This window comes from Diplotaxodon limnothrissa, linkage group LG11, assembly GCF_057381915.1.
Source record: "Diplotaxodon limnothrissa isolate DT_005_m linkage group LG11, D_limnothrissa_male_GT1.1, whole genome shotgun sequence".
NCBI lineage: Eukaryota > Metazoa > Chordata > Actinopteri > Cichliformes > Cichlidae > Diplotaxodon > Diplotaxodon limnothrissa.
The window spans coordinates 25390892-25416034 of record NC_140606.1 but is presented as its reverse complement, the minus strand read 5'-3'; the positions used below and the strand labels follow the sequence as shown (position 1 = coordinate 25416034).

Genomic DNA, 25143 nt, shown 5'->3' with positions numbered 1-25143 from the left:
CTCTTCCCCCCCCCTCTTCCGCTCGTTTATTCATACTGTTTCACTGTAGTTTTCGCTCTCTGTTCACATCCACAGTGCTTCTCACAAGGTCAGGTGTGGAGTGTACCTGGCATCTCACAGGTCCACGCCTCCCGTTCTTCTCCCCTCGTCTGCCTCTTCTCGCTCTGTTTCTCGTTACCTGCGCCCCCACCTCTCCATTTTTAGTTGGTCCCACTGCATTTCCCATGGCCTCTTTCCCTCTGCTAACCCCCTCTCTCTTCTTATTTCGTCTGCTTTTTTTTTTTTTTTTTGTCCCTCAGCTGTCTCCTATTAACCTTGTTCATAGCTCACACTGTCTCCCCTTTAAGATCCTCCTCCTCCTCCTCCTCCTCTCCTCTTCTCTCGCCACACTCTCTTCGCTCCCTCTTTCATTCTCTATTCCTGGCATCGCGTTCTCTTCACACCCTTTCATCCCCACTTTTCTTGCACTTCGCCTCCCCTCCTCCGCTCTCATCCTCCATCACTTTGGCATTCCCAGCCTGTCTCTCGTCTCCTCCTTTCATCCTTCCGTCCTCCCAGCATACTTCCTCTCCTTCTTCCTCTCTGATTCATTTCCCTCTTCACTGATGGACGGTGGGAAATGTCAGCGTGACCAGGCAGAGGATCAGAGAGGACTGTGTTAATATGGCAGGGCTGTCACAGTGCCATCAGCAATAATGTGTATGTCTGTGCGTGCACATCATGTGGGTGTTAAAAGACATAATGATAGGTGACAGTACTTAGGATGCCGACATCTGACTACTTAAGGATGTTGAGGAGGGCAGTTTGTGTGTGCATGTGTTTCGTTTGTTCATGTGCATTTGATGATGCTTGTATGTCACCTGCAGGCAGCAGAGCTACTGTAAAGTAGAGCAGCAGTGACATAAGGCTTCTGTTCTTACTCTCCTCCCCTCCAACCCTCTTTCTCTCCCCTATTCTTCTCACTCTTACCCTTGAACTGTCTTCTATTCACTAATTCCCTTAGTTCTTGTCCCCCTCCGCCTCCGATCTCTCTGTCTTGTGTTTTAATGTGACTGATGCACTCAAAATGTGTCTCGATTACTTTTTTTTTTCTTTAATGCTGCCTTGTCTCATCATTTCCAAAAGTCTGTTTGTGTAGATGAACATGCACACACTGACTTTACTTTCTCCCCGTCTGCTGTTCTAATGACACGGAGTCTGAGCCTTTGGGCTGGGCTTTGGGGACTCACTAAGAATGAGGTTGTGCAAGTCTCTGTATGTCTTGTGTGTAATATTCATTTCCCCGTGGCTGTAGGAAGTCTCATAAGGCTGGCCCTGTCTCTCATCTGAGCTCTGGCAGGAGTTGACCCGTGGTGGCTCTCCTTTTATTGCCTCCAAATGACAGGCAACAGGCCCGGCTCAGTTTGCCCCCACATTTTTGTGTGGACGTAATAGATATGTGTGTGTATGAATTTGCACATAAACGAAATGAGGAGTAAGTTATTGTCAATCCCACGCTGTAATGACCTATGACATGCCACTTGGTCCTTATACTACAATCAAGACTAGTAATCAAGGTATTCAATAACCTTTTATCCTCTTTTCTCCTCCTCTGCTACATTATTTTTATAACCACAGTCTGGCTCCCACTCCCAAACCTAATCTGTATTAGTCTGACTTGTTTAAGTAGGCTGACAAAGGAGTGTAGCGTGATCTTTACATAATGCTCTAGTAGAGCTGGGCGATATGAGATTTTTTCATATCACGATATGTTTTTTTCATTTCAGGCGATAACGATATCTATCACGATATAAGCCAAATAACTATATTTGTAAGATTTAAATGTGCCGTTGCTCACAAGTAAAATGTGAAATAATCAGCAGCTTGTTTTTATTTAAATATTTATTTCCCATAATAAGTTCAACAGGGTAGATGTACTTAAGGAACATGAGACTTTTTCAGATAAATAAAGGCAAATATTGCAAACTACACAAAAGGCAGCCACTAAAGCGTTTAAGTTTCAAAATAGAACAAACGAAACAGACTAAATTGTCAATTCCACTTAGAAACAAAATATTAATTCTAAAAATAAATCTTAGTTTGTTTTACAGAAGAACAGACAAAACTGACTAACTTTTGTCAATATCAAATAAACTGAGAACTAAAAGGAAATTCTCAATCTCTCCTTGTTGTATAGCTTAGCTTTTCAAACAGTTTTAACAGTTACTTTAGTCTGACAAAAGCCGAATGACGAATTAGCGCTTCCAGTCAGAGACTGAGGCTACGTCCACACGTACACGGGTATTTTTGAAAACGGAGATTTTCCGTTTTCGTTTTAAAAAATAATCCCGTCCACACATAAAGGCAGAAATGAAGGAAAACGCTGCTATGAACATGCCAAAGCAGCAGGTGGCGCTAGATTCCTAACCGTGCAGAAATGTTGGCCAATCAGAAGTCTAGAAGCCTCAGTGGGAAAAAGTAAACAAAGCTGGGGCATAGAAGCAGAACCGAGTCGTATGTGTGGAGGGACAGTAACTGTGTGTATATGTAAGCATTTAAACACTGCAGAGAGTAGAATTAACAGTAACAGTATTGTAGAAATTCATTTCACCGAAACAATAACGTGGCGCACAGTGTGACGCATGCACCAGTTTATTGTATTTCCAGACTTGCTTTCGGCACAATTTACAGTGCACGCTACTCTGTTTTTGTCAGACTTGAAATAGCCGAAATACCTTCACACTACGGAACTTCTATGGCTCTTCCGTTCGACAATCTCTCCGGCATTGGAACCATCATCTGTTTTCTCTTCGGTCGCGCTCGGTTGATTTTTCTAGTCGGCACACTCATTTCCTCCATTATGCGCTGGCTCCATTACCCGCTGGCTGTTTCCCAAACAAACACACGTGCGGCTTGGCACTTGGCACTGTACGTAACAAGTCACGCGACGTGACGCTGCGGCTGTGATTGTTTCGGCTCTGCGCTGCTTAATTTGGATTGGCTGACCTTTTTTTTTTTTTTTTTTTTTTTTAAGAGGACGAGCGGCGAGGTCTATCGCGATAGCTTAATTTCTCTATCGAGTAAAAGTTATATCGCGATACATATCGTTATCGTTCTATCGCCCAGCTCTATGCTCTAGACATTTGAAACGTTACAGGCCAGGTGCTTGACAATAAAGCAGTAATTTGATGCCCCCGTGTGTGTGTGTGTGTGTGTGTGTATGCTCGCCGTGTGTCGACTTGCATAGCTATGCTCGTGCATGAGTCTTCAAGCAAAATGAAATTTAAAAAAAACAACAACTTGTTCATCTTTTCAGCCCAATAAGGCTCGCTGCTGATCCCACGGGCTGTTTAGTGGTTGTCCAGAGGTTCCTCTGTGGCTACAAGGGGGTTGTTTTGTGGTTGTAAATTGGGCTGGTCCTGGGAGAGCTGGTGTTATTCTAGGAAAGGCTTGCTTTCTTCCACTTTCCCACTCGGTTCTTCACTCATTCCTGCCTCTTCTCTTTCTCTGTATTGATACCTCAGGTCTCCCTTGAGAAGAGAAGGTGTGGTGTTTATTGCTCGTCAAACGAGAAAGACAGCGTTGCCCTTTCCTCTTATCTCTTGCGTACGGGTTTCGTTTGTGTGTGGGTGCCTTTATATATGTGTGTGTGTGTGTGTGTGTGTGCGTGTGTGTGTGTGTGTGTGGGTGTGTGTGTTCTGCCAGTGCAGCAGATCATATTAGTTTCAACACAACAGCTTGAGCTCAGCACAAACTAGTGGAACTAGTTTTTCAAGTAATTGTTTGTCTTTAGGGGAAATTGTGTTTTGCTCATTCTATGTGTGTCTGTGTCTGTAGCTTCCCGGTAAACACACTGCGAGCGCACACACTCGTATGGAAATGTAGGCCTGGCTGCAGACATTTGAAGTTGTGTATCCGCCGGTAATCCACTCTTACTTAAAACAGGTGCCATCTTGCTGACATACACTAATGCGCGCTTACTCATACAAGTAATTACATTTTTCACAGAAACCTGGATTACACACACAGAGACGGACACACACACACTTGCACAGATTGTCGTTCTAAAGCTCCTTCGCTCGTTCTGTTTCTCACACACCCACTGACAAAACGCACTAAGAAAAGCATATTTATTTTGACTCTTTGCTGTTACACAGGAATGTGTCGGCACAGAAAATGGCAGGCTATAGAAAAGCATAACCCATCCACATGATTTATGACCTATGGGTAAAAAAGAACTGGCTTTCCTCCTCCTCCTTTTCTTTTTTTCTCTCTCCCCCAACACACAACTTCGCTTCCCCCCACCACCAATCTGTCCACGCACGCACTGTCATGGAGAGGTACCAGACTCTTGGCCTACTTGCCTGAGTTCAGTAATGCTGTCCTGTGTATCACACACACTTCCATAGTGTCCTCATTTATCTTTGCTTTGTACCAAGACTGTTCCTTTTCTTTGCTTTCTCCTGTAGTTTGTGTTTAAAGGGAAACATTGAGAGTAATGCTTTTTTTTTCTTTTTTTTTTGTCTGTCTTTGTTTTGTTCAGGAGCTTCAGGTCAGCGTGTAAAAGTAGACCAAGAGGTGACATCGTATCCTGGCCAGACAGTCAACCTGCGCTGTGCCTTCGCTGATCCCACTGGGGTACAGCTTTCAATGGTAAGATATACAATCCCATGATGCATCTGTGTTTCCCCTTGGTTAGTATTTGATTACCTCTTTGCACCACTATACTCTCTCAACTGCAAACTAGATTTGTTGTGTGAAATTCAAATAAAAATGTCTGTGTCATCCCAAAACTGGAGCTCATTGTGCTGACTTGACACAATACAATTCAGTGAAATTGGGACTGCAGTTACAATTTGCTTTTACACTTGAAGCCAGCAGGTATCCGACTTGAAGTGGATTTGATATTTAACTCAAATTATGACAATTTTCCTGTAAATAAAGTAGTCATTTACTCACTGATTTGATTCTGCGGGTCCGTAAAACTGTGTCTGAGGTGGAAAAAGCAATTCTCTTCAATAAAATTAACCAAGAAAAATCAGAATATTGCTCTATGTGCCTTGTTTATTTGCCACATTGTACCTTAATCTAACAAATCATGGCTCACAGAAATAATCTAGAGGCCAGCAATAGGTTTTTGTCACATTTAGGCTTAATGTTTTATTACTCCAAACAAACAATGCTAAGCTACATTTTGCTTTAGGGGATTGAATATGGTAATGGGTGCATTTCTTAGCTGCATTTCAATGAAGCTGGAAGTGCACAGCTCTGCATGGTTCTGCTAAGAACAGTCGAGAGAGTACTTCTCCTGAAAAACTCGCATCCATATTCATACCTACTCCCCACTTAATTGTGATGCCGTGTACGCAACCCTGTGGAGTTTACATTAAAATGTGGATATCTTAAAACGCTGTCGCGGTGTCGCTTATCAATGCCATGATGAATGAGGTCTGCTGTTTTTCATTGTCTCTCTATGCTTCCCGTCCACTGACCCTCTCGGTGTGTGCTATCATAGGTCACATGGATGTACGTGCCAGAGCCAACCCAAGACCCAGTCAACATAGCTGTGTTTCTCCCCGGGAATGAGCCCAGCTATCCTAACTCACCTGTGAAAGGCAGAGTCAGCTTCGTGCCCAGTCCTCCAAAGGTGGACAGCCCTTCTATCCAGATTACTGATGTTAGGATGACTGATGAGGGGAAGTATGCCTGCGAATTTGCTACCTACCCTGGCGGAAATGTCCGTGGCACCACCCAGCTGGTCATGCTAGGTAGGTCACTAATGTACTCTACGCACTAAGCTTAAGAAAAGATGTGATGAATCAAGGAAAAAGCCTCGGTGCTTAATGGCACAGAGGCATGAATGCTTTATCTCCAAGAAGCTGAACCTCTGAACCACTTAAAAAATTGGACATGTGGTTTGTGAAGCAAACAGATTTGTTAGAATTTAATAAGAAAGAGGGATTTTTCCCATCTCATGCTTTCATCTTTACTCTTAAGACTTCATGAATAACATCCAGTTGGAATTTCAGGTAATTTCTTGAAGAATGCCAATTTTATTTAAAATTATAAAAAAAAAAAAGAATGGTATTTGATGTGCCAGAAGATGATTATTGTTATTGCAATTATAATTTTACCTAGCCAAGTGTCCAGGTACAGTTTGGTCTCTAATTTTCTTGTACTGTAGTTTTGCCTGTGTACACCACCACAGTATTTTAATCGAATAACCAACATGTTGTTAAAGTGCAGACTTTCACCCCCAACCACCTCTAATAAAACTAGTAAGAGTAACAGACATTTTTAAAACTTTAGAAGTGGTCAAATCACATCTCTGGTACATTCTTAACAAGAATGGGTTCACTGGCCAGCTCTGAAAATGAAAAGGGCCCAAAGACCTTAAACACAACACGACATTTCACCAAGAACATTCTAAAGCAGGTTGGTATATCATTGTCTTTTTGTGTGTGCATGCTGTGAAGCGCAAAAATCTCTTTATAAATGAAAATACTGAGTTTACAGAAATGGGCAAACCACTGGTTACACTTTAGACAAGAAGAACAGATTAGACTTGGTCAGAAAAAGAGCCAACACAGACCTGAAAAGATTATTTGTGAGAATAAAACCAAGATGAAGTTGTGCTAAAATGATAGGAAGAGAAAAGTGCAGAGGAGGAGAGAAACAACTTGTGATCTGATACCATATTATCTGTTCAACATAGTGGAGACAATATTATGGCAGAAACTGTGAAGAGTACGGGGCTATACTCTCTGCTCATATTCATCCAAACGCTGCAAAACTGATCAGACAGCGCTTCACAATCCAAATGGATAATGCCCCAAAGCGTACTGTAAAAGCAACCTAAGAGTTTCTCAAGGCAAGGAAATGGGATTTTCTTCAATAGCTAAGTCAGTCACCTGAGCTCACCCAACAGAGCAGCTTTTTAGTTAAGTATAAAACTCTAATGAGCGCTAGACCTGGGGCAGTCATTGACTACGAAAGATTTTCATCATATTATGAAGCAATCCCCATGTTTAAAATGTCCTATTATTTATTTTTTCATCCTCTGAAAATGGGGGCTGGGCATAACAGTGTCTTTAGTTTATAAACAGTCATTGCAATACTTTTGTGAAACCCCTTGAATTAAAGCTGAAAGTCTGCACTTCAATCACATCTTGATTGTTTGATTTTTAAAACCTCTCTGTGGTGCACGGAAGCAAAACTACAAAAATGATTTCTTTATCCAAGATTTTTTTTTTTTTTGCATTTTTTTTTTTAAATCTTTAGTTAAATTTCTTGCACTACTGAACCTAAAAAGCTTCTAGCGTGAACACGAGTGTTAAACATCTGCAACACCAGCGCTACCCTACTCTGGGATTGACTTCCTGAAACCCTACAAACTCATTTTTAAGAGATCCTGAACCCTGTGTGTTGTGCATCACGCTGAGTCGTGGCTTTTACAGCTCTATTTGTCAAGGGGTAACTTCCCAGCTTGTTGCATTCGTTGCTGTTTGCCAACATGCACTCCTGGGTTCAAAGCCATTGCAGCTTTTTGTCTCCCAAGGACTTGAATGTTTCCTGTTAAATGTATTACACGAGGATACCACTCAACAACAAGCATTTTTCAAACCTTCCCCCAGCGGCTTTTTGTCAGGTGCACAGGAACCCAGCACCATTTCCTCTGAAAGATTTGAAGCTTGAGGTTTTTTCACAGACTTTCACAGCATGAATTAATTGAGTAGTCAAGCCATTTATAAAAAGTGGAATTGCCCAACTGTGTTTCACTGTCAGTTAAATTGGCTTTTCCAACCAAAAACCTACTTTCATGTTTTGCCAAAGTTTCTAGAGACTCATTGTGTCTTTGCAAGGCAAATTAAAGCCAGTGTGTTTTTCTTTTCCTTAAATTTGTCGCTCATCTGTTTGTAGGGAACCCATGTATATATGGCTGTTCGATTTAACGATATATATCAGATGACGATATAAAAACGTCTATCGTTTCATTTTACGCTATCGTTTGTTTCGTGCTGTCGCAAAATAAACTCTTTACGGCAATATTTTTTTTCATCGTTTTGATGGTCACTGTAGTGGCTATATTAATTTCTTAAAGTTCTCTCTTTCTCTTATATTTTATATAACCACACTACAGACGGACAAGCGCCTGTTTTTATGCGTTGTGGTTAGCAACAACGACGGTAAAACCATCCGCTTGTTTATGTTCCACATAAACCTTTCACAATAAAGCTCAAGATCCTGTTGAGGCTTTTCAAAATAAACTGAATCACGTGACAGAGCAGATTATTTACGGATGAGAAGTTAAAAAAGAGCCGCCAGGTGCTAAAAAATAAACCTTAGACTCAAACGTTAGAACAGGCTGTTCCCCGCAGCACGCTGTGTAATAAATACTCACAAAGAAAACGGCGGCCTTTACAACTCATGTCTAAAAATTTATCGTTTCATAGATCGGTTAAAACACTGGACTCCAGCTACATGACGCACAGCTGGAAACACTTCCCGCAAGTCGAGATTCACAGAATTTACAGAAAATGTTACATTTTTGTGATTTATATCGTTATTGGAGATAGAATTCTTATATCGGGATATGAGATTTTTGTCATATCGCACAGCCCTACATGCATATGTAACTTGCAAACTGTATGAATGCAAAGGATCTTCCCTCTTACTCTGTCTGCTTTCCTCCAGCTCAAACCTTCCCCCAAAGGTAGTATATAGGTTAAAAGCATATGCAGCTGGGCTTAATTGCTATTATAAGTGGTATTGTCAGATCAATTGTGTTTTGTTAATGCAATGGAACCATTGGTCTAACTTTGGCCCAGCACCAGTGCCTCTGCCCTGCTCCCCTCTCTCCAAAGCATCATGCCCCCATGCTTCCCCCTAGGCAGTATATTGATCTAGCTACTTGTCATGCCTACTGTCAGCTCCTGTCCTGCCTGCTTTCCTCTGATCCCACACTAGTATCAGAGAGGGCAATTAAGAAGAGGGTAGAGAAGATGGAGGTGAGGATAACTCGGATCATGTAGTGATGTAGAAATTGTATATGGAAATGCATTTGGCCAGTCAGGGAAATTGTGCATCAGTGGTGTGTGATAGGAATAGAGAGGGGACAGATGGATTTAAGGTTTGGAGGGAGAGTGACAGTAGATTTAGGGTTTGGATGTGTTTGCACTGGTGCTGGTAATTGTTTATCAATGTTAACTCTTGGGAGCAAAAGATTGAGTGTACACACTCCAAAAAACTCAAGCTATCAATAACCAAAAAAAGGAATAAAATGGGGAAAAGATTACTTAAAGTAAACGAAATGATCTGTCAGCAGAAGAGTTTCAATTCGGCAATTTCTAAATCAAGCTTTTAGAAAAGCCACATTTCTAGTCTTAAAAAAAACTTTTCTCAAAACTAGTGTGAGCAGACTAAAAGTAAACACATTTATCTTAATACAAATAAAAGATCTTAATGTCTTCTCAGTAGGGAGGAATTTGTGCTTAAATTTAGAATTCATTCTTATTGCACGACTACTAGAGCAAAATTCAATGTTCTTATGACCGTAAGTCATAAAAATAAAGTCTATTATTTGACTTGAAGTGCAGAGGATGAATTCAGAATTTAGTCTTGCAGCCTAAGGAAAGAAACAGGAAACAAATGTGTCTGTATCGCTTGCCAGATGGAAAGCAGGGTGAACAGGCTGTGGCTGGGGTACGTGTTCTCATTTAGTATCCTTTGGGCTCGACACAGATACCTCACCTCACTGTTATCACTGATGCTTGGAGGATCGGTGCTGGTGATGCTTTCTATTTTTCCCCTGTGAGACTTAACAAAAGGCTATACAGCAAGACATTTATACAGAAAAGTGGGATAAATTGTTTAAAAGAAGTAAACCTGACTTAGATTAATGTAGTAGTAGTAGTAGTAGTAGTAGTACTATTAGAAATGAGATTGGCTTCCTTGATGAAAGGAATTGATCTCAGTACGGTCCTGAGCAGTGAATCAATCTTGATGTATATCATGAGATAGCTTTTGTTTTTAACAATGACGAGAGAATTGCTTTTAATGTGGCTATATGTTAACATGACTTGTAATCAGTGTGGGAACCCATTGCACTCATGGTGTCACAGCTTTGTTATAAAAGCTTGGAGATTAAGAAAGCAAAGGGGAAACTTATCTGTAAGCATAATGGAAAAACCATAAAACAGTAAAGTATGATAGAACATCCATCCATCCATTTTCAGTGTACTTCAGGGTAATGGGGGGTGGTCTGGAGCATTTTCCAGATGTAGTAGGGCAAGGTATGGCATGGGCTGGTCGCCAGAACGTTTGCATTTTAGAAAATATCCATAAGCGCTACTACAAATCTAACTTCCTTATATGCCCACATGCATGATGGGCCACATGCAACTTAAAAAAAACGCAAATGGAAACATGCACAAGCTACAAAACACAATGGAATTTGAATAAAAACATGGAACGTGATGGAATAGCTGCAGAAGTAACATGCTAACAGTAAACCGCTAATAGCAAACATATGTACAGTATTAAATGACTCAGTATAATTAAAACACGTTACCTTCCATCCTTTTGTCCGTCACATCACCGATGAATACTTCGCTTCTTTTCAGGGTGTCTCAGAAAAATCCTTTGCATGTTTTGATTTATGTCACTCCCGCAGTTGGTCCGTCATGAACCCCCCTCCCCCCGAAACACTTGCTTTATGTTTTGTGAGATTTTTAAATTTTTTAAAATTTTTTTTTTTTTTTATAATTTTGTTTACTTTTGCATCATTTCTGGTGTTTTCTTAAGCTGCAGTCCGTTTGACCCCTTAGTGCCACTTTACACATGTTCACAAAACAAAGGAGTTCTGCCCATACCTGTATTATGGACAAAACAAATGATAAATAAGCAACATAGTTATTTATTGTGTTTGTCTGCAGGTATACATGATTCTGTGGTAGAGAATTGGCAACAACAGGCAATTCCATGTGGTCACGTTGATTTTAAATGTGTGAAGAGTTGAAAATGACATTCTCGTAGCTCTAATTTCATGTATTGAGTTACTCAGAGCTGGTAAAATTTCTCAAACAAGTTATACATTTAGAAACTAATTTCCAAAAAGCTTGAAAAAAGCAAAGTGCACTGACAACTCCTCTGTGGTAAGAATATATATCCTGTCATAAAATAAACATAATAGATATTTGATCCTACTTCAATGTTTACTGTGCTGAGAGAGGCTGAGCAGGGCAACAGAGGACGCATTCAGATCGGGTTTTAGATTTGCTTTTGCCCGGCTGGTGTCTCAGATTGTTTATAAATGTGCACAATATCTTTTCCCTCAGCTGTGTTATTTCCATTTTATCTATCTCTACATCCTTTAATCTTCTCTCTGCCACTCTGTGTCTCCCCCTGTCTCCACTCTCCACCCTTGCGTCATGTCGTTCATCCATCCATCAGCTAAACCCGAGAACTCGGCCTCCCCTGTAACAGTGGTTGCTGGCACTAAGCCAATCACTGTGGCAAGCTGTAAGTCAGCAAATGGCCAACCCGCTGCCGAGATCTCCTGGGTGACTACAGCCAATGGCAATTACACAACGAAGCAGCAGCCGGGGACTGACAACACGTTGACGGTGATCAGCGAGTACATCATGGTCCCAACGCCAAACGACAACGGGAAAGAAATTACCTGTGTCGTATCACACAGGACCCTGGTCAAACCAGAGAGCTTCAAGATGAATTTAGCAGTTCAGTGTAAGACCTCTCACAAGTGCACATACATCCATCAGCAATTATTCTAACCCGATTAATTGAGCTCATTGTATTGGGTTTTTCTTTATTTTTAAATTAATAAATTAAATTTCCTCCTCCCATTCATTCTTTCTTCCCCCAGTTGCTCCCCAGGTAACCATAGAAGGTTATGACAACAACTGGTACATCGGCCGCACAAATGTGGCGCTCACCTGCAAGGCTAATGCAAACCCCCCTCCAACCACTATCCAGTGGAAGTCGTGAGTATTGGCACATCCTTAAATCTATATTGTCTTATCTCTTTGTCCGTCTCTCCCATTTTTCTTTAGTCACATTTTCCCTTTCTTACCCTTCATCACCAGCTTCACAGTCCTCACAGAGCTATAATTAGAGCTTTTATTATTGCAACTACAGAACTGTGCTCTGATTATGGAGATAGTTGAATAATTTGTCATAATGGACTCTGTGACTTGAGATTTAACCCTTGCATAATGAGAAACACAGTGTGCGTCTGTCTCCATTTTCTGTATTATCAGCTATTAACATAACTGTGACAAAATCTGGGGGAAAAAAAAGTCTGGAAGTTTAAAATAGAAGAAATGAGATTTTGGGATTGGATCCAGCAACACTGATTTTCCTGCTGTCCCCATTGTATCTCCAGCAGTGTGTTATAATGGATTGCCTTTTAGGGAAGGGTGGCAAACTGATTGGTTTTGTGCTGCTGATCAAGATTAGCTTAATATGACGAAACAGTACAACGCAGCACGTTTCTGTAAATGTCCGACTCTCTGTCCCCAGTGTCAAATGTCCTATTTTTCTTTTCCTGTTCTCTTCTTTCTCATACCGATATGCACTTTTGTCCCTCTAGGACGACAGGAGAGTTTCCACCTGCAGTGCAGGTCAGTGAAAATGTGCTCAAGGTACAGAATGTGGACGAGTCTGTCAACACCACTTTTTTCTGTGAGGTCAACAACCAAATCGGGACGACCAAAGAACAGTTTGGGATCCTGGTCAGAGGTGAGTTTAAGTGTCACAGATCAGCGCAGCATGCTAAAATTAGGCACCTGCTTAAGTGGTCTTTACAATTTCAGTTAGATAACATTTTAAATATCATATTTCAGCATCGTGTGATGTTTCTCAGTGGAAACAATCTCATTTGTGCACTTCCCTGTGACATAATGAATTAACATTATGATTGTTCCTGTCACTGCAAGTCAACCCTTCTGTGGCTCTAAATGGATTAAAACCAATACGAAGGGTAATTTGCGCAACTTGCAAATGCCCCAGCACGCTGATAAATTGTACACAGTAAAGGCATCAATAAAGCAGTGAACATTTCATAAGTAAAGTGAGAAAGCCCACTCTTGGGACTCACTTGGGTCTCATTCATCATGTAAACGTTTCCCTTAGCTTGTACATAAAAACATTTATATCTGAACCGCGAACTGGAACAAAGTGCACTTTTATCACACAGGCTACACATTTCCTGGTGTCCTCTGCTCTCATGTCTTCCCTAGGGATGCACCTTGGATGCACCTTACATGCACCTCACATGTCACATATTCACACACACAAACGGACACATTTTCTGTGCTGAGGGCTAACTTGGGTGTTTAGTGTAGGGCTAAGGGGTCCAGCTGCTCAGTCCATGGTGTGTGTCTGTGTGAGTGAGTGCGCGTGTGTGTGTGGGAGGGAATCTGAGCGATCAGAGCTTGCATGTGCATTCCTTTTATGTGTTTTTTTTTTTTTCTTTTTTCTTTCTTGTTGTTGTTCTTCAACGTCATAAAACCCTTCCCCTCTCTGCTTTTAAGAGTGCGTGTTAGTTTTTTGTGTATCTTTGCATGCGCTTAATAAACTCTATTATCAAAGTTTCCATGCTTTATCAATACCCAAGGTCTGTCAGCTGCTTAGTACATCTTTTGGCATTTGCATTTTTTTATTTTATTTTTTTTTCCCCTGAAGGTTTTTCATGGTAGTTCAATATTGTGAGAGCTGCACACGAACTAGACGGTTCCCATAGATATTTTCACTTCTACTTTTTCTTATTCTTTCTTTTTTGCTTCTCAGCCATACTCTGTGCCATCAGTAACAACATGAAACACTAACGCAAAGCAAGCAACACATAAAGTGACACATTTGGCTCAAAATGATACGGTTCACTTTGTAATATAGTGGATTTTAGAATAGTCTGCAGTATGGCTGCAGTGATGCATGAACTAAAATACTTTGGGTGTGTGTGGGTACATGTTTGCAGGTTGTGAAATGCATGCATGTATTCAGGTGTAAGCACTTGGAGAGAACCTTCCAGAGCAGGTCATACAGTCCAATTGCTGCTGTTTGAGAGTTTTAGCCACCCCTTTCAACAGTGTTCACTTCTGTATTTCACCTCATACAAAATACATCCTCCTTCACTCTTCAGCCTGCACTTAGCCGGAAGTGATTTTCTGCTGACATCGGGGTAAACCTTTTCCATGATGGGCAGAGAGTGACTACATCTTAAGAGCCACCCAGCTCCTCCATGGCCTCATTTCAACATATTTTTTTTTTTTTTTTTTGCTTCTTCTAGTCCTCTTGCTCCGTCTCTCCCGATTTCATTTTTGTTTCTCTCTCACTCCCCCCTACATCTTTCGTCAAGTCCCTTGGCTCCTTATGGTGCCACAGCATGCGTCACCACCACTCCTCTGGGGCCATTCTGTACTGCTGCATACAGTAGGTAGTGTAAATGGCTTCTGTAGCACAAAAGGATGTCACCAACTCCTGCTGTGTATTACAAGACACAAGCAAGTGAGATACAAAGATCCAGCGAGCAGAGGGAGAAAGAGGCTGCTGCTTTTAGACTACAAAGATGGGGAACATGCCACACCAAGATAAATCAGTGCCAGCATGCAATCCTCAGTCAAAGAAGCAGAGAGTAAGGGCACGAGGAATGGAGAGAGAGAAAGCGATGCTGACAGCATTTAAAACTCATGGGAATCATGTGCTGCTGCATCCTATCTCCACCACTATTGGCCTCCGCTATCTCTCAGCGTAGCGTGTGTTTCTGTCCGTCTCCAAGCCTCTCAGAGCGGATCAGTCACCCTTTGCTGCTTCAGCTCCTGGCTGCTTCTCTTCTCAATTCCACCATCCGTTCCTCTCCTGCTCTGTCTTTTATCCTACATTTTCACTCCTCCCCCATTCTTCATCCCACTTCCCTCTTTCTCTTCTTTCATTTTCTTTCGGGTCTGCTTGTTCCTTACCTGCGTTGAACTTCCCACAGTTGGTCTTATTCTCTTGCTACCGACCACCTCCTCCTTCCATCCTACTCTTCTCTTACTCATTGGCACAGAAGGAGGATAAGATGCGAGCTAAAATTGCCAACACTTAATAGGTGACTAAACCAACAAGCGAGTGTCAAAGGAAAAGAAGTTTCTAGATAGCAAAAAGGGAGAGAAGTGCACTTAAAGAAAGACGGTCGGTACTATTAAAGAGAAATTAAGGAGTCTAAGAAAGATGTGTAATGCCTTCAGATGGGATTGCAGTTCAGACCTGTGGATGCTAATGTGAACGTGTGTAGACAAACGGGGCTAAGAGGGGCCGACAGGCGTGAAATGGCCAGCACCTGCTACATAGCAGGTCCCCCCACTCCCCTTTACCCCACAGCTGCATGACACACACAAATTTACACACTAGTGTCTGTGTGCTTACTCGCGTCTTCTGCCCTCGGTCTTGTCCTGTGCACATGGAGGCAGCAAGAGGGATGGATGTCCTCTCTCCTCCTTGCCTCTCCTCCTCTCATCTTCGATCCTGCTGCTTAGTCACACAGGCACGCAAACACATCCTAGCCTTCTCTCTTCTTGCATTTCTTTCGATTTATCTCTCCGATGCCATCTATTTCACTGCAGTTTGCTCTTTCATTGCATCTCTCATCCACTCAGTTAGCATATGCTCTCTCCTCATCCTCCTTATCTCTCTCAGGTTGTCTTTCAGCCTCCGCAAGTCTGCCGCTGATCTTCTTGCTCAGAAAAGAGACTCCTGCCCCCAGCATTTTCCTTCTCTCCATCTCATGCTTGTGCTATCTTTCTCTCTCTAAGCTTAACTCTTAAATACCAGTAGCTCTTCCTTAATCACAGCTTAGTAGTCTCCATCCCTCCCTCCATCCCTCCGTTCTGGGCTCCTCTCAGGGGGGGTTCTTGTGTGGCTAACCCAGATTCCATCCATTTTTTTTCTTGGTTTTTTCCCTCATCATTCCTTAAAGGGGTGGCTCAGCTGAACCTCAAAAAAGTTAAATGCTCTAGATTGAATCCCCCACATGGTCTGAAGGGCTCTTCAGTTAAACGGAAAAGAGATTTCCTCCCAATTCGGTGCATTTTTCCCATTTTCAGACTCATCCAAGGAGACAGTTCAAGGGCAAGGGGCTTGGCTATTTTCCTCCGTGGGGTAGAGTGTGTGAGTGTGTCTGTGTGTGTACGCCTGTATCTGTCTGCGTCTGTCGTTGTGTGTCTCCGGCCATGCGAAAACAGCCAGAGAACAGGTCTGATGGAGCCAAGTCTCCCTCCAGCCTGCAACTGGCCCCCTTCCCACCCCTAATTAGCACACACAAACACACATTTCTGGAGACACACACTCGCACAGACACACTCAGCTGTGTTCAATAACTTAACATACTGACAGAGAATACTACTAAGGGATGCTCTAGGTGCAGCCCAGCACAACATCCGAGCAGTGATGACCATGGAGCACGTGTGTATGTATGTGAATGAGACCATGCATGTTTTTTGGACGGCTGCAGCAAACGTTACTTCTGCTCCATCTCTCTCATTACTCGCGGTCACTTGGAGCGTACAGTTGTGTTGGACATGACTTCATAAGGACCATGCTGTTTTTTTTGGCTTCCACAGTATGTTGTGTGTCTCTGTGTGTGTGAGTTTTATGTTGTTGTTTTTTTTGGGGTTTTTTTTTTTGTTTTTTTGTTTTTTTTGGGGGGGGGGTCATACTGCATGTTTGGTTTTCTCCCCACATTATCTACACAGCATGCATATTGCAGTTTTTCATCTGGTTCATTCGTCAGCATGTCTTTGAGGTGTCCTCTCGTCACTCACTCAAATTCCACTGGTGCTTTGTTAGGTTGTGACTGAGTCTGCACTTGGAGTCTGTGATGGCTCCTTTACATCTCTTTTTGTGAATCTTTTAAATGTTGTCTCCAGAAGGGTAGAATAAAACATAATGTATTATCCACAAAAGGATTTACCAGCGCAGACTTTGAAAAAAAAATACTCTTAAGAACTGACTTGAGTTACGCATTAAATATAATTAGATGAGTAGAATTCAGAGAGAATTTGCATTTGATTTTCAGCGTAATTCCCTTTGATGTGACAGCAGTGTGTGGCAGCATCGGGCCCTAACTTGGCACTGAGATTTTCACCACGTAGCATGTGGTGGAGCTCCACAGAGTCGGAGGTGATAATGCATTTCTTGTGTTCCTGTTACAAGTGGACACCGAGGGCTAGCTCTCACTCTCATGTGTGTGTGAAGGGGAATGTTTAGCACAGCTTGGGGGGGGGGGGGGATCTGTGTGCAAGGGGAAAGTAGTGTGAGAAGATATACGAAAGGAAAGAAAAATGTACCCGCATTATTAATTCTTTCCCTAGGCATGTGTTGAAAGTGAAGCACAGAGGAGGAGAGCACAGAGAAGTAACACATGACAGAAATACAAACGCAAATTGGACAGGGAAAATGGATTTGGAGGGCTGAAGGAGCGTGTGCAGGAGACAGCTAGTGAAGTGGAGGCAGAGATGGAGAAAATGGTAGCAGAACTGAGGAGAGGAAGAAAAGAGTGAAGCACAGGTGTAGACAGCAGTAGACTACCATTCTCTCTTTTGACACGAATCAGTGTTACACGAGTAATACTGTCAGCTCTCTGTACAGTTAACAAGAGAGGCCGGCTTCTGTTGGATTTCAAATGGAACCGACAATAAGAATCGAGCTGATTTGCTACTTTCGAATTTAGGCAGGGATTTCAACGGCAGCGTCTACCGGTTAATCCTCTGCCGCGGCTGGTGAAAGTGCAGAGTGTGGAAAGGAAAGCAAGAGCGGTAAGAGAGGATGTTCGGCTTAACCGAGGGCTCTTGATCACTTTCTGCCAGAGTCTGAAATTAAAAAATACATTTTCTCACCACAATTTATTTGGTTTTATTCTGTAGTTAATGCGCTCAAACCTGAGTGGAGCGGTAGCACTTTGGAGTGACAGATAACAAACAGCCTATATTCCATTACATCATGTTTCAACAAAGTGCATTGTTGCAGAAAGAGCAACATGAAAGCCTTTAATTTCATTCTGAGGCATCACGAAGTAATGAGTACAATAAATAATCAGAATCAGAATCAGAAACTTTATTGTCATTGTCATGAGAACAACGAAATTAAGAATGGTCCCCGATCATTGCATCATCCCTAGCAATATCAAAATATAAATAAAACAATAAAATTCAATAAATAAAATAGAATACTTAAAATACTAATAAGATATAACAGTAAAACATTCACATACATTCCCACACACATGCTTCAGACCGTGCATAGATTAACACAAGAGTGGCGTGATGGACATTTTTTTGTAGTATTCAGATGTGTTATTGCAGTTGGATAACAGCTGTGTTTGAGTCTATTAGTCCTTCCTCTGATTGCCCTGTACCGTCTGCCTGAGGGCAACAGTTCGAACAGGGAGTGGCCAGGATGTGAGGTGTCTTTTATGATGTTTTGGGCCTTTTTAAAACAGTGGGCGTTGTGTAGAACTTCCAGTGTGGGGAGAGGGCAGCCAGTGATCGGAGAAATCGGAGACATGAACGTGAATGCTTTGAACCCTGTAAAAGTAGGAATAATGTATATTGAGACATCATTTTCCGTTCCTACTTCAAGCAGGCTTACTTTTATATCTTCCAAGAAGGCATGCTGCAGGAACAGCTTACGGAATAAAGTCTAAGCTGTCTTTCTAATTTGTTATTCCTGTCTGAGTTATACCACTCGTTATGTCGTCGGCATATTCCCTTTAACGTTTGTAGAACACTTCTATCCAAAGCTTTGGCGTACAGCGAATGCAAACATTATTCTGGTTTTATTCTCGCTGCCCACTGAGTCAGAGATGACACTGCAGCACATGGGAAAACGGTCACAGGTTGTGTTTGTGGGGAGTTGTCAGAGTCCCTGAAAGCACTTAGAGCCCTGAACTCATGACCCCCGAAGCCCGTACAAAGCAGCAACATCCTGCTTGTGTTAATAGTGTTACTAGTCTAGGCTAGTCTGTGCCCGTGACACAATCAGCTAAAAGATTTTAGAACTTCCTGAATTTAATGTTTTCATTTAGTCACGTTCCTTTATAACTGTCTGAAGTCTGAACTGGAACATTAGAATAGCTTTGATATCGGCACTGGAAGCATTTCATTTAATACACAGCCCCAGTCTGAACTGTTAGCTGACTTTCATGCAGAAGCAATTGAATTTGTTGCCGTTGAAATACCTGCTTTAAAATACAGCACTAGTATTACTGAAGGGGAATATCAGGGGAGGAGAAAGTACAAGTTCAGAAAAAGAGTACTGACAAGTCACATGGGACCTCTTTACAACCCTGATTTAGACAGCACTGCTTATCCCTGGAGTTTTTTGTACAAAGACGCACAAACAGGGATGCTGTGTGTTTGATTGCAGAGCCCTAGTTTCAGTCATAGCCTCCTGAGCTAGTTTGCACTCTAACAAAGCCTTTGTCAATATTAAAATGAACTAAAGTGACTTATTTTTCTTGTGTATGTGTAATGCCAGAGGAAAAATGGACCCACATATAAGACTGATGCGCACTCAACCAGTGCCTGTGGCGTACAGAAGTGGAGAGGGGCAGCAGTCTGTGCCCGCGCTCATACACTGCTTCCAGGAAGACTTGTCATTCCGCTGTGTCGCTTTGTCACTCACTCAATCCGCCGCCTCCTCCTCCAGCACCACCTTCTCCTCCTCCACCACCACCACCTTCTCCTCCTCCTCATCTAATTTCCACCCTTCCTTCCTCCTCATTCATCATTATCCTCCTCTGCACGGCCTCCACCTGTTCTGCTCTGCACACACTGATCCATGCTCTTTAATAAAAGTGTGTGTGCGTGTGTGTGTTGCACATTTTTTTTTAACCCCCTGCCTTGCCTTTTGATGGTGGTCTGTGGACAGACCCTGGCTATCGAAGGGCAACACAGGGGGGAGGGTGGTTGAGACGTTGTTGTGACGTAGCTGTGGGAATGGGGACAGCAGCAGCTTTGAGGGAGAGGAGGAAATGTCAAAGTAGAAGGATGCTCGTCGTGCACACACACGCGCGCGCACACACACACTTGACTGTACTGACACCTCAGCACTCTTACACACTTGACTGCATACATTTCAGACCAGCACCACTGACATCATCCAACCTTTTTCTTGCCATCTTGCTCTTTTTTTAACCCTTGTGTGGTGTTCGTATTTTTGTTACTCAGCCAGTGTTCATGGGTCTGGTGGACCCGCTAGAGTTTTGGCTTTCCAAATTAACACTATCAAACAATTTTATGTTAAATTACTCAACAGATGTTTACTTCATCCCAATTACAAGACATATGAACAGCAAACATGGTTAATTTTTTCCCTTTACCTTTGTTAGATCACATTTATGAATTAATGTTATAAATAAATCAGTTATAATCAAGTGGAGTGAGTGGAAAGACACAACACATTTACACGTGAAAAAATAATTAATTGTTTAATTTTTCTTTTGAAAAAAACTGAACACGGGTCTCACAGACCCGAACACCATACAAGGGTTAAAAAAACCAAACAAAAAAAACCAAAACTTTTTTTTGGCTGTCTTAATTTTTTTGTCTTCCTCTCCACTGGTCGAACCTTTTTCTTTTTTTTCTTTTTTTTTCTTTCTACCCTTTCTCAACCATATCCTTTTTCTTCCCTGTTTTTCTCCCTCCCTGCCTCCCTCCTACAGAGCCCCCAAAGAACCCATCCAATGCTGGCGTGGTGGCGGGAGCTGTGATTGGCTCCCTGCTGGCCCTCCTTTTGGTTGCCGCTCTCATCGCCGTGCTCGTCACCCGTAGGCGCAGGCAGCAGCAGGGTTACCGCGCCAATGGCGGCAGTGACATGAAGACGCGCATATTCGGGGGCGGCAAGAAAGCGAGCAAGAACGGCACAAATGGAGGTGCGGGAAACGGCGGCGGCAACAACAACGGCCCCATCTACGTTTACAGCGAGAGCTCCCCCATTCAGGCCCTTGGAGAGAAAAACAACCACCAGCTGATTACCATGGGAGGCCACCCTGAAGTGGTTAGCACCACACCCACTGCCCAAGACATCCTGCTAAGCAACGAGTTGGACGACGCGGAGAAGAGGAAGTTTGACGAGCTTGACGAAGCAGAGAACTATGATCACTACAATCCTGGTGGCCCCATCCATTTGCCTCGCTCAATTCGCGATCAGGAGATGATTGGAGAATACGATGATGACATGGAGTCCCAGCGTGATGGCTCGGTCATCTCACGGACTGCAGTTTACGTATAGAGGAGGAGGAATTGGAGGAAGGGGAGGAGGAGGAGGCAAAAAGGCGAGCTGGAGAATTCCTCCTGAGGATTTTGTGGCGGTGGGGTCTTGTCCCTGTTTGATGGTGAAAAGAAAATCATACCACTTTTATTTTTGAAAAACAAAAAAAATCAATTTTAACTATAGTCTATCATTAATCACAGTGGACAGAATGAAAAAGAGGGTGTGGTGGGATGTTGTAAAAGGATTGTTGTTGTTGTTGTTGTTGTTATGTGGTCCCTAAGAACTAAAAATCAAACGGAGAAAAGAACAACATGCCTCCCACCACTTCTGCTCGTGCTCTCGCTATCACTGGGACCTTGCCTATTGACTGACAGACAGGCTAAAGAGAAACAATGTAATGTGGGAGTAGGTTCATGGAAAAGTGATTACAAGCTTAGGAGGCATCTCACTTGCATATTCGCTGTTATCTTCACTAAAACAGTAGCCGTGGAATAAGTTGTCAAGCAGTTACCTGATGCCTGCAAATCTCTTTACTTCTGTGGGAAACTTTTTGTTTTGCCAACGTGTTGAGCTGTGACACCTGGTGGGAAGTGGAGGACAGCGGTATGAGTCAGTTTGAAAGTATAGACAGTAACCATCAGGTAATTTCGAGACAGTAAAAATGTATTTGCTTATGTCTGCTGGTGACTTCGCTCTGCTCTCTCTGCCTTCTTCTCAAAACAACTCTGCCAACTATCACAGGCAGTAGACACTCTCAATTTGAACTTAGCAAAAAATTTAAAGAACATGAGGTCTTTGTGTGGCGAGCAAATAGAAAAGCAGTTAGGTTTTAACAAAGTAAGTTTGCTGAGAGTTTGAACCAAGTTCCTAACAAGGTGTTCACGAGCAAACTTTTGCACTGTGCCTGGAGGTAAGAGACGGTAAACAAGAGATGAGGGAATGAGGTGTAGCTGATCTGACAGGGTCAAAGGATGGGGAGAGGGATTCAGGAGGCAGGAGGACTAGAAAGGAGCACGTCTCTTCTTTTCTCTTCCTCCTCATCCTCGTCTATTCAGAGCGCTCCTGACAGGAGGAGCTTGATTGGTAATGAGCCGTGAAGTCGCTCGCTTAGCCGGGACCAACAGATTGCCACCACTTATCGTTTATGACGTGGCGATTCCTCTCTCCCTCCCATCTCCATCTCTCCATCATGCTTCCGTCTCTCCTCCTCTCTCTCCGCATCCTTCTCTCCCTTTCTCTCCAGTGTTTATGGGGAGTTTATGATTTATCCAGGGCGGTGTTGAGGTCAGGGCTACCGAGAGCAAAGTAGTATTTTACCGCTCCTGATGTGTCAGACACCCCACTTACTCTACTCCAGCCCGGTGTGCCCTGACATGCCAGGAGTGACTAATCCACCTGGAGTGGCCATGTTCACTCCACTGCACAGACACCCCAGCTGCCTCTCCCGCTTTAGTAAATGGTGAGATGTAACAAGAGCCCCACCTCCAGAGTGCAATGGCATTAGGTTAGACAGATTTTCAATGAGATCATATATTTCTTTCCATTAGCCAGTGTTGTTAAATGTAGTGAATTGATCGGGAGACATAAAAGGTTGCATCCGCAGCAAAGCTATGGGAGTCATATTGACTAACAGGCAACATGTGGCGAAATGGCCCTTTTTATGATGCAGGTTCAGGGCCGATTGTCTCCTGACTGTTAATTTATCCTTTTAACGAGCCACCGGAGGCCCGCTCGGGCAAATATTACTCCATGGCTATTGTACACCGCTGTCTTTGAGGCTCGGTGTGTGTACATTTGCATGCGTCACCATATCTGCATAGCCACTGGGCGACTGTGATGGACAATCGTAGAGAGAACCGAAGCTCCTCTAATCATTGCGTTCCCTGCCCTTCCTAATCAGCTGTCCTTGGACCCACTGGGAATCCAATGAAAGGGGTCTTGATGACTGTACCTGACCTCCTGTAAAGGACCTTCTAAGAAATGGGTTGGCTTCTGCTGCAGGTCATAAGGGCAAATGCAGGGTGACCCATTCCTAAGGGCAAAGATGACTGTGCTTGCGTTTCTTATCGTGGCTGTTTTTTTTTTTTTTAACCTTGAACTACAGATGTGAGAGATAAACACTCACCCAGTATCTGCACAGGGCGAGGCAGACCTTGTTTGCCTTTGTGATGGCTGTTAACCTTCAGAGAGGTGGCGAGAGAGAGAGACAGATGACAAAAATAGAGACGGCGCTTCGTGTTTGAGCGCTGTCTAGCATATTGTAAGCCAGTGTGTTCAATAGGATTATCGTCTAATGGCCTTAGCTTATACTTAAATGCAACTCCTGCCAACCTGGGGTACAGTAAATTTGCCGAACGCAGCTGATTTCTCACACTCAATATGAAAATGTATTATTTTTACACTTGTATGTGTCACCAATACAAAGAAATATGAGTGCAACACTTAGTTGTTTTTTGTTTTTTTTTTTGGAAGGGGGGGGGTCAAAAAAAGAATACTGACAAAGGGACAAAACTGTTGTATGTACATTTTGGTGTGAGCTATCTGTGTACTATATACGTAAGCATCTTTATTTTTCTTGTGAAAATGTGGATATTTATGAAAATGTAAATATCAGATCGATGGAGCCAGTGTTTCCGATGTTATGGAAGTAAAGAGGAAAGCGTTTGTGGGTCGGCTAAACCTCAGAAGGCATTCAGAATGTAATTTTTAACCTAACGCATACCTCAGTAGTTTGGGTGTTTATAACATACTGAACTGACTGAGTTTAATTTATCCAAGGGCCAATTTGATTTGGGGGGGGGGGATGCATATGCTTGAATTTGGTTTTTTTTTTTTTTTTTTTTTTTTATCCGAGGTAACTTTATCTGCATTTATAAGCACACATTTCTTGGAAGACAATTGGCTTCACCTTCTCCTTGACAGAAACTCTGCACAATGCAAAAACTTACACACAATACTCAATTCATCAGATAGACCGTAACGACGCAAGCAACGGTCTGTTGAGTCAGCGCTCGGTGTGTGTGCGTGCAAATCTGTGTGCCAGTGTGTTCGGCGGCTTTAGGACATCTCTCGCTGCCATTGGACTGTAACTTGAGTAGCCACCCTTTGTCACCATGGAAAACTGGCAAACCGAAGATATTATTGTGCATTTCGAGAAGACTCACTCACTCGGCGCACACACACATACTGTACGTATACATTCGCAGAGTGCTGAGATGCATTCGCCCACACACAAACACCCCTCAGTCAGTCTCATTATACTCACTCCCACAGCCAAACTGTGCAGAAGACACCTTCTACCTGACAACTCTGCCATCTCCTGACACAAGCCCACACAAATGTGTTCGCGTAGCTGCACACACACACACGAACACACTTCGTCTTACTCTGCCTCTTCCACAGCGGCTCTGTCAGGACACATACAGAGTTCTGTTAGTGTGGAAAGAGCTGTACCGTGATGTGTCCCCCTGCTCCAGTGCTTTCTGCCCCCCAAAGTGTCCAGCCTGTTCCCGAATCAGTGACTGTGTAGAACATAAACAACTACACATTCGGGGGAGACGCACACCTTTCACCCAGTATCACAGACACAGGCTTTTTAGGAAAGCGATTGTCCGTTCTGGTCTTGTTCTGCAGAGGGAAATATCGCTTTCATAAAAATGCCACCGCGCTGACCTCCTCCCCCTCCCAGAGCCCTTTGAATGCTTTTAGAAGAGTCGCATTTTTTTATTTATTTTTTAACTTGACTCCAAAATGTTGTCTTTTACTTCAGCCACCTCTGCTACTGCGACCGCCTCCACAGACACACACACGAGCACATCCCATTGCCACCCACCTCGGTGCCCAAGTAAGGCTTGTCAGACAAAATGCTTTTAAGAGAAATCTGCAAACCTGGTC

At 42.9% G+C, this 25143-nt stretch overlaps 1 protein-coding gene across 2 annotated transcripts in view; it reads left to right on the top strand.

Annotated features, from left to right (window-relative positions):
* Positions 1 to 25143, top strand: part of LOC146622836 (nectin-2) — an 87411-nt gene that overhangs the window by 27805 nt on the left and 34463 nt on the right. The window contains exons 2-7 of one of the 2 annotated variants that reach the window (XM_085366433.1): positions 4523 to 4632; positions 5495 to 5747; positions 11431 to 11724; positions 11864 to 11981; positions 12590 to 12738; positions 20699 to 23677. In XM_085366433.1, coding sequence (XP_085222559.1) covers positions 4523 to 4632; positions 5495 to 5747; positions 11431 to 11724; positions 11864 to 11981; positions 12590 to 12738; positions 20699 to 21267 — 1493 coding nt within the window. In that variant the 3' untranslated portion in view covers positions 21268 to 23677. Of the gene's footprint in view, positions 1 to 4522; positions 4633 to 5494; positions 5748 to 11430; positions 11725 to 11863; positions 11982 to 12589; positions 12739 to 20698; positions 23678 to 25143 lie in introns of those variants that run through there. The other variant, XM_085366434.1, reaches the window with a different exon arrangement.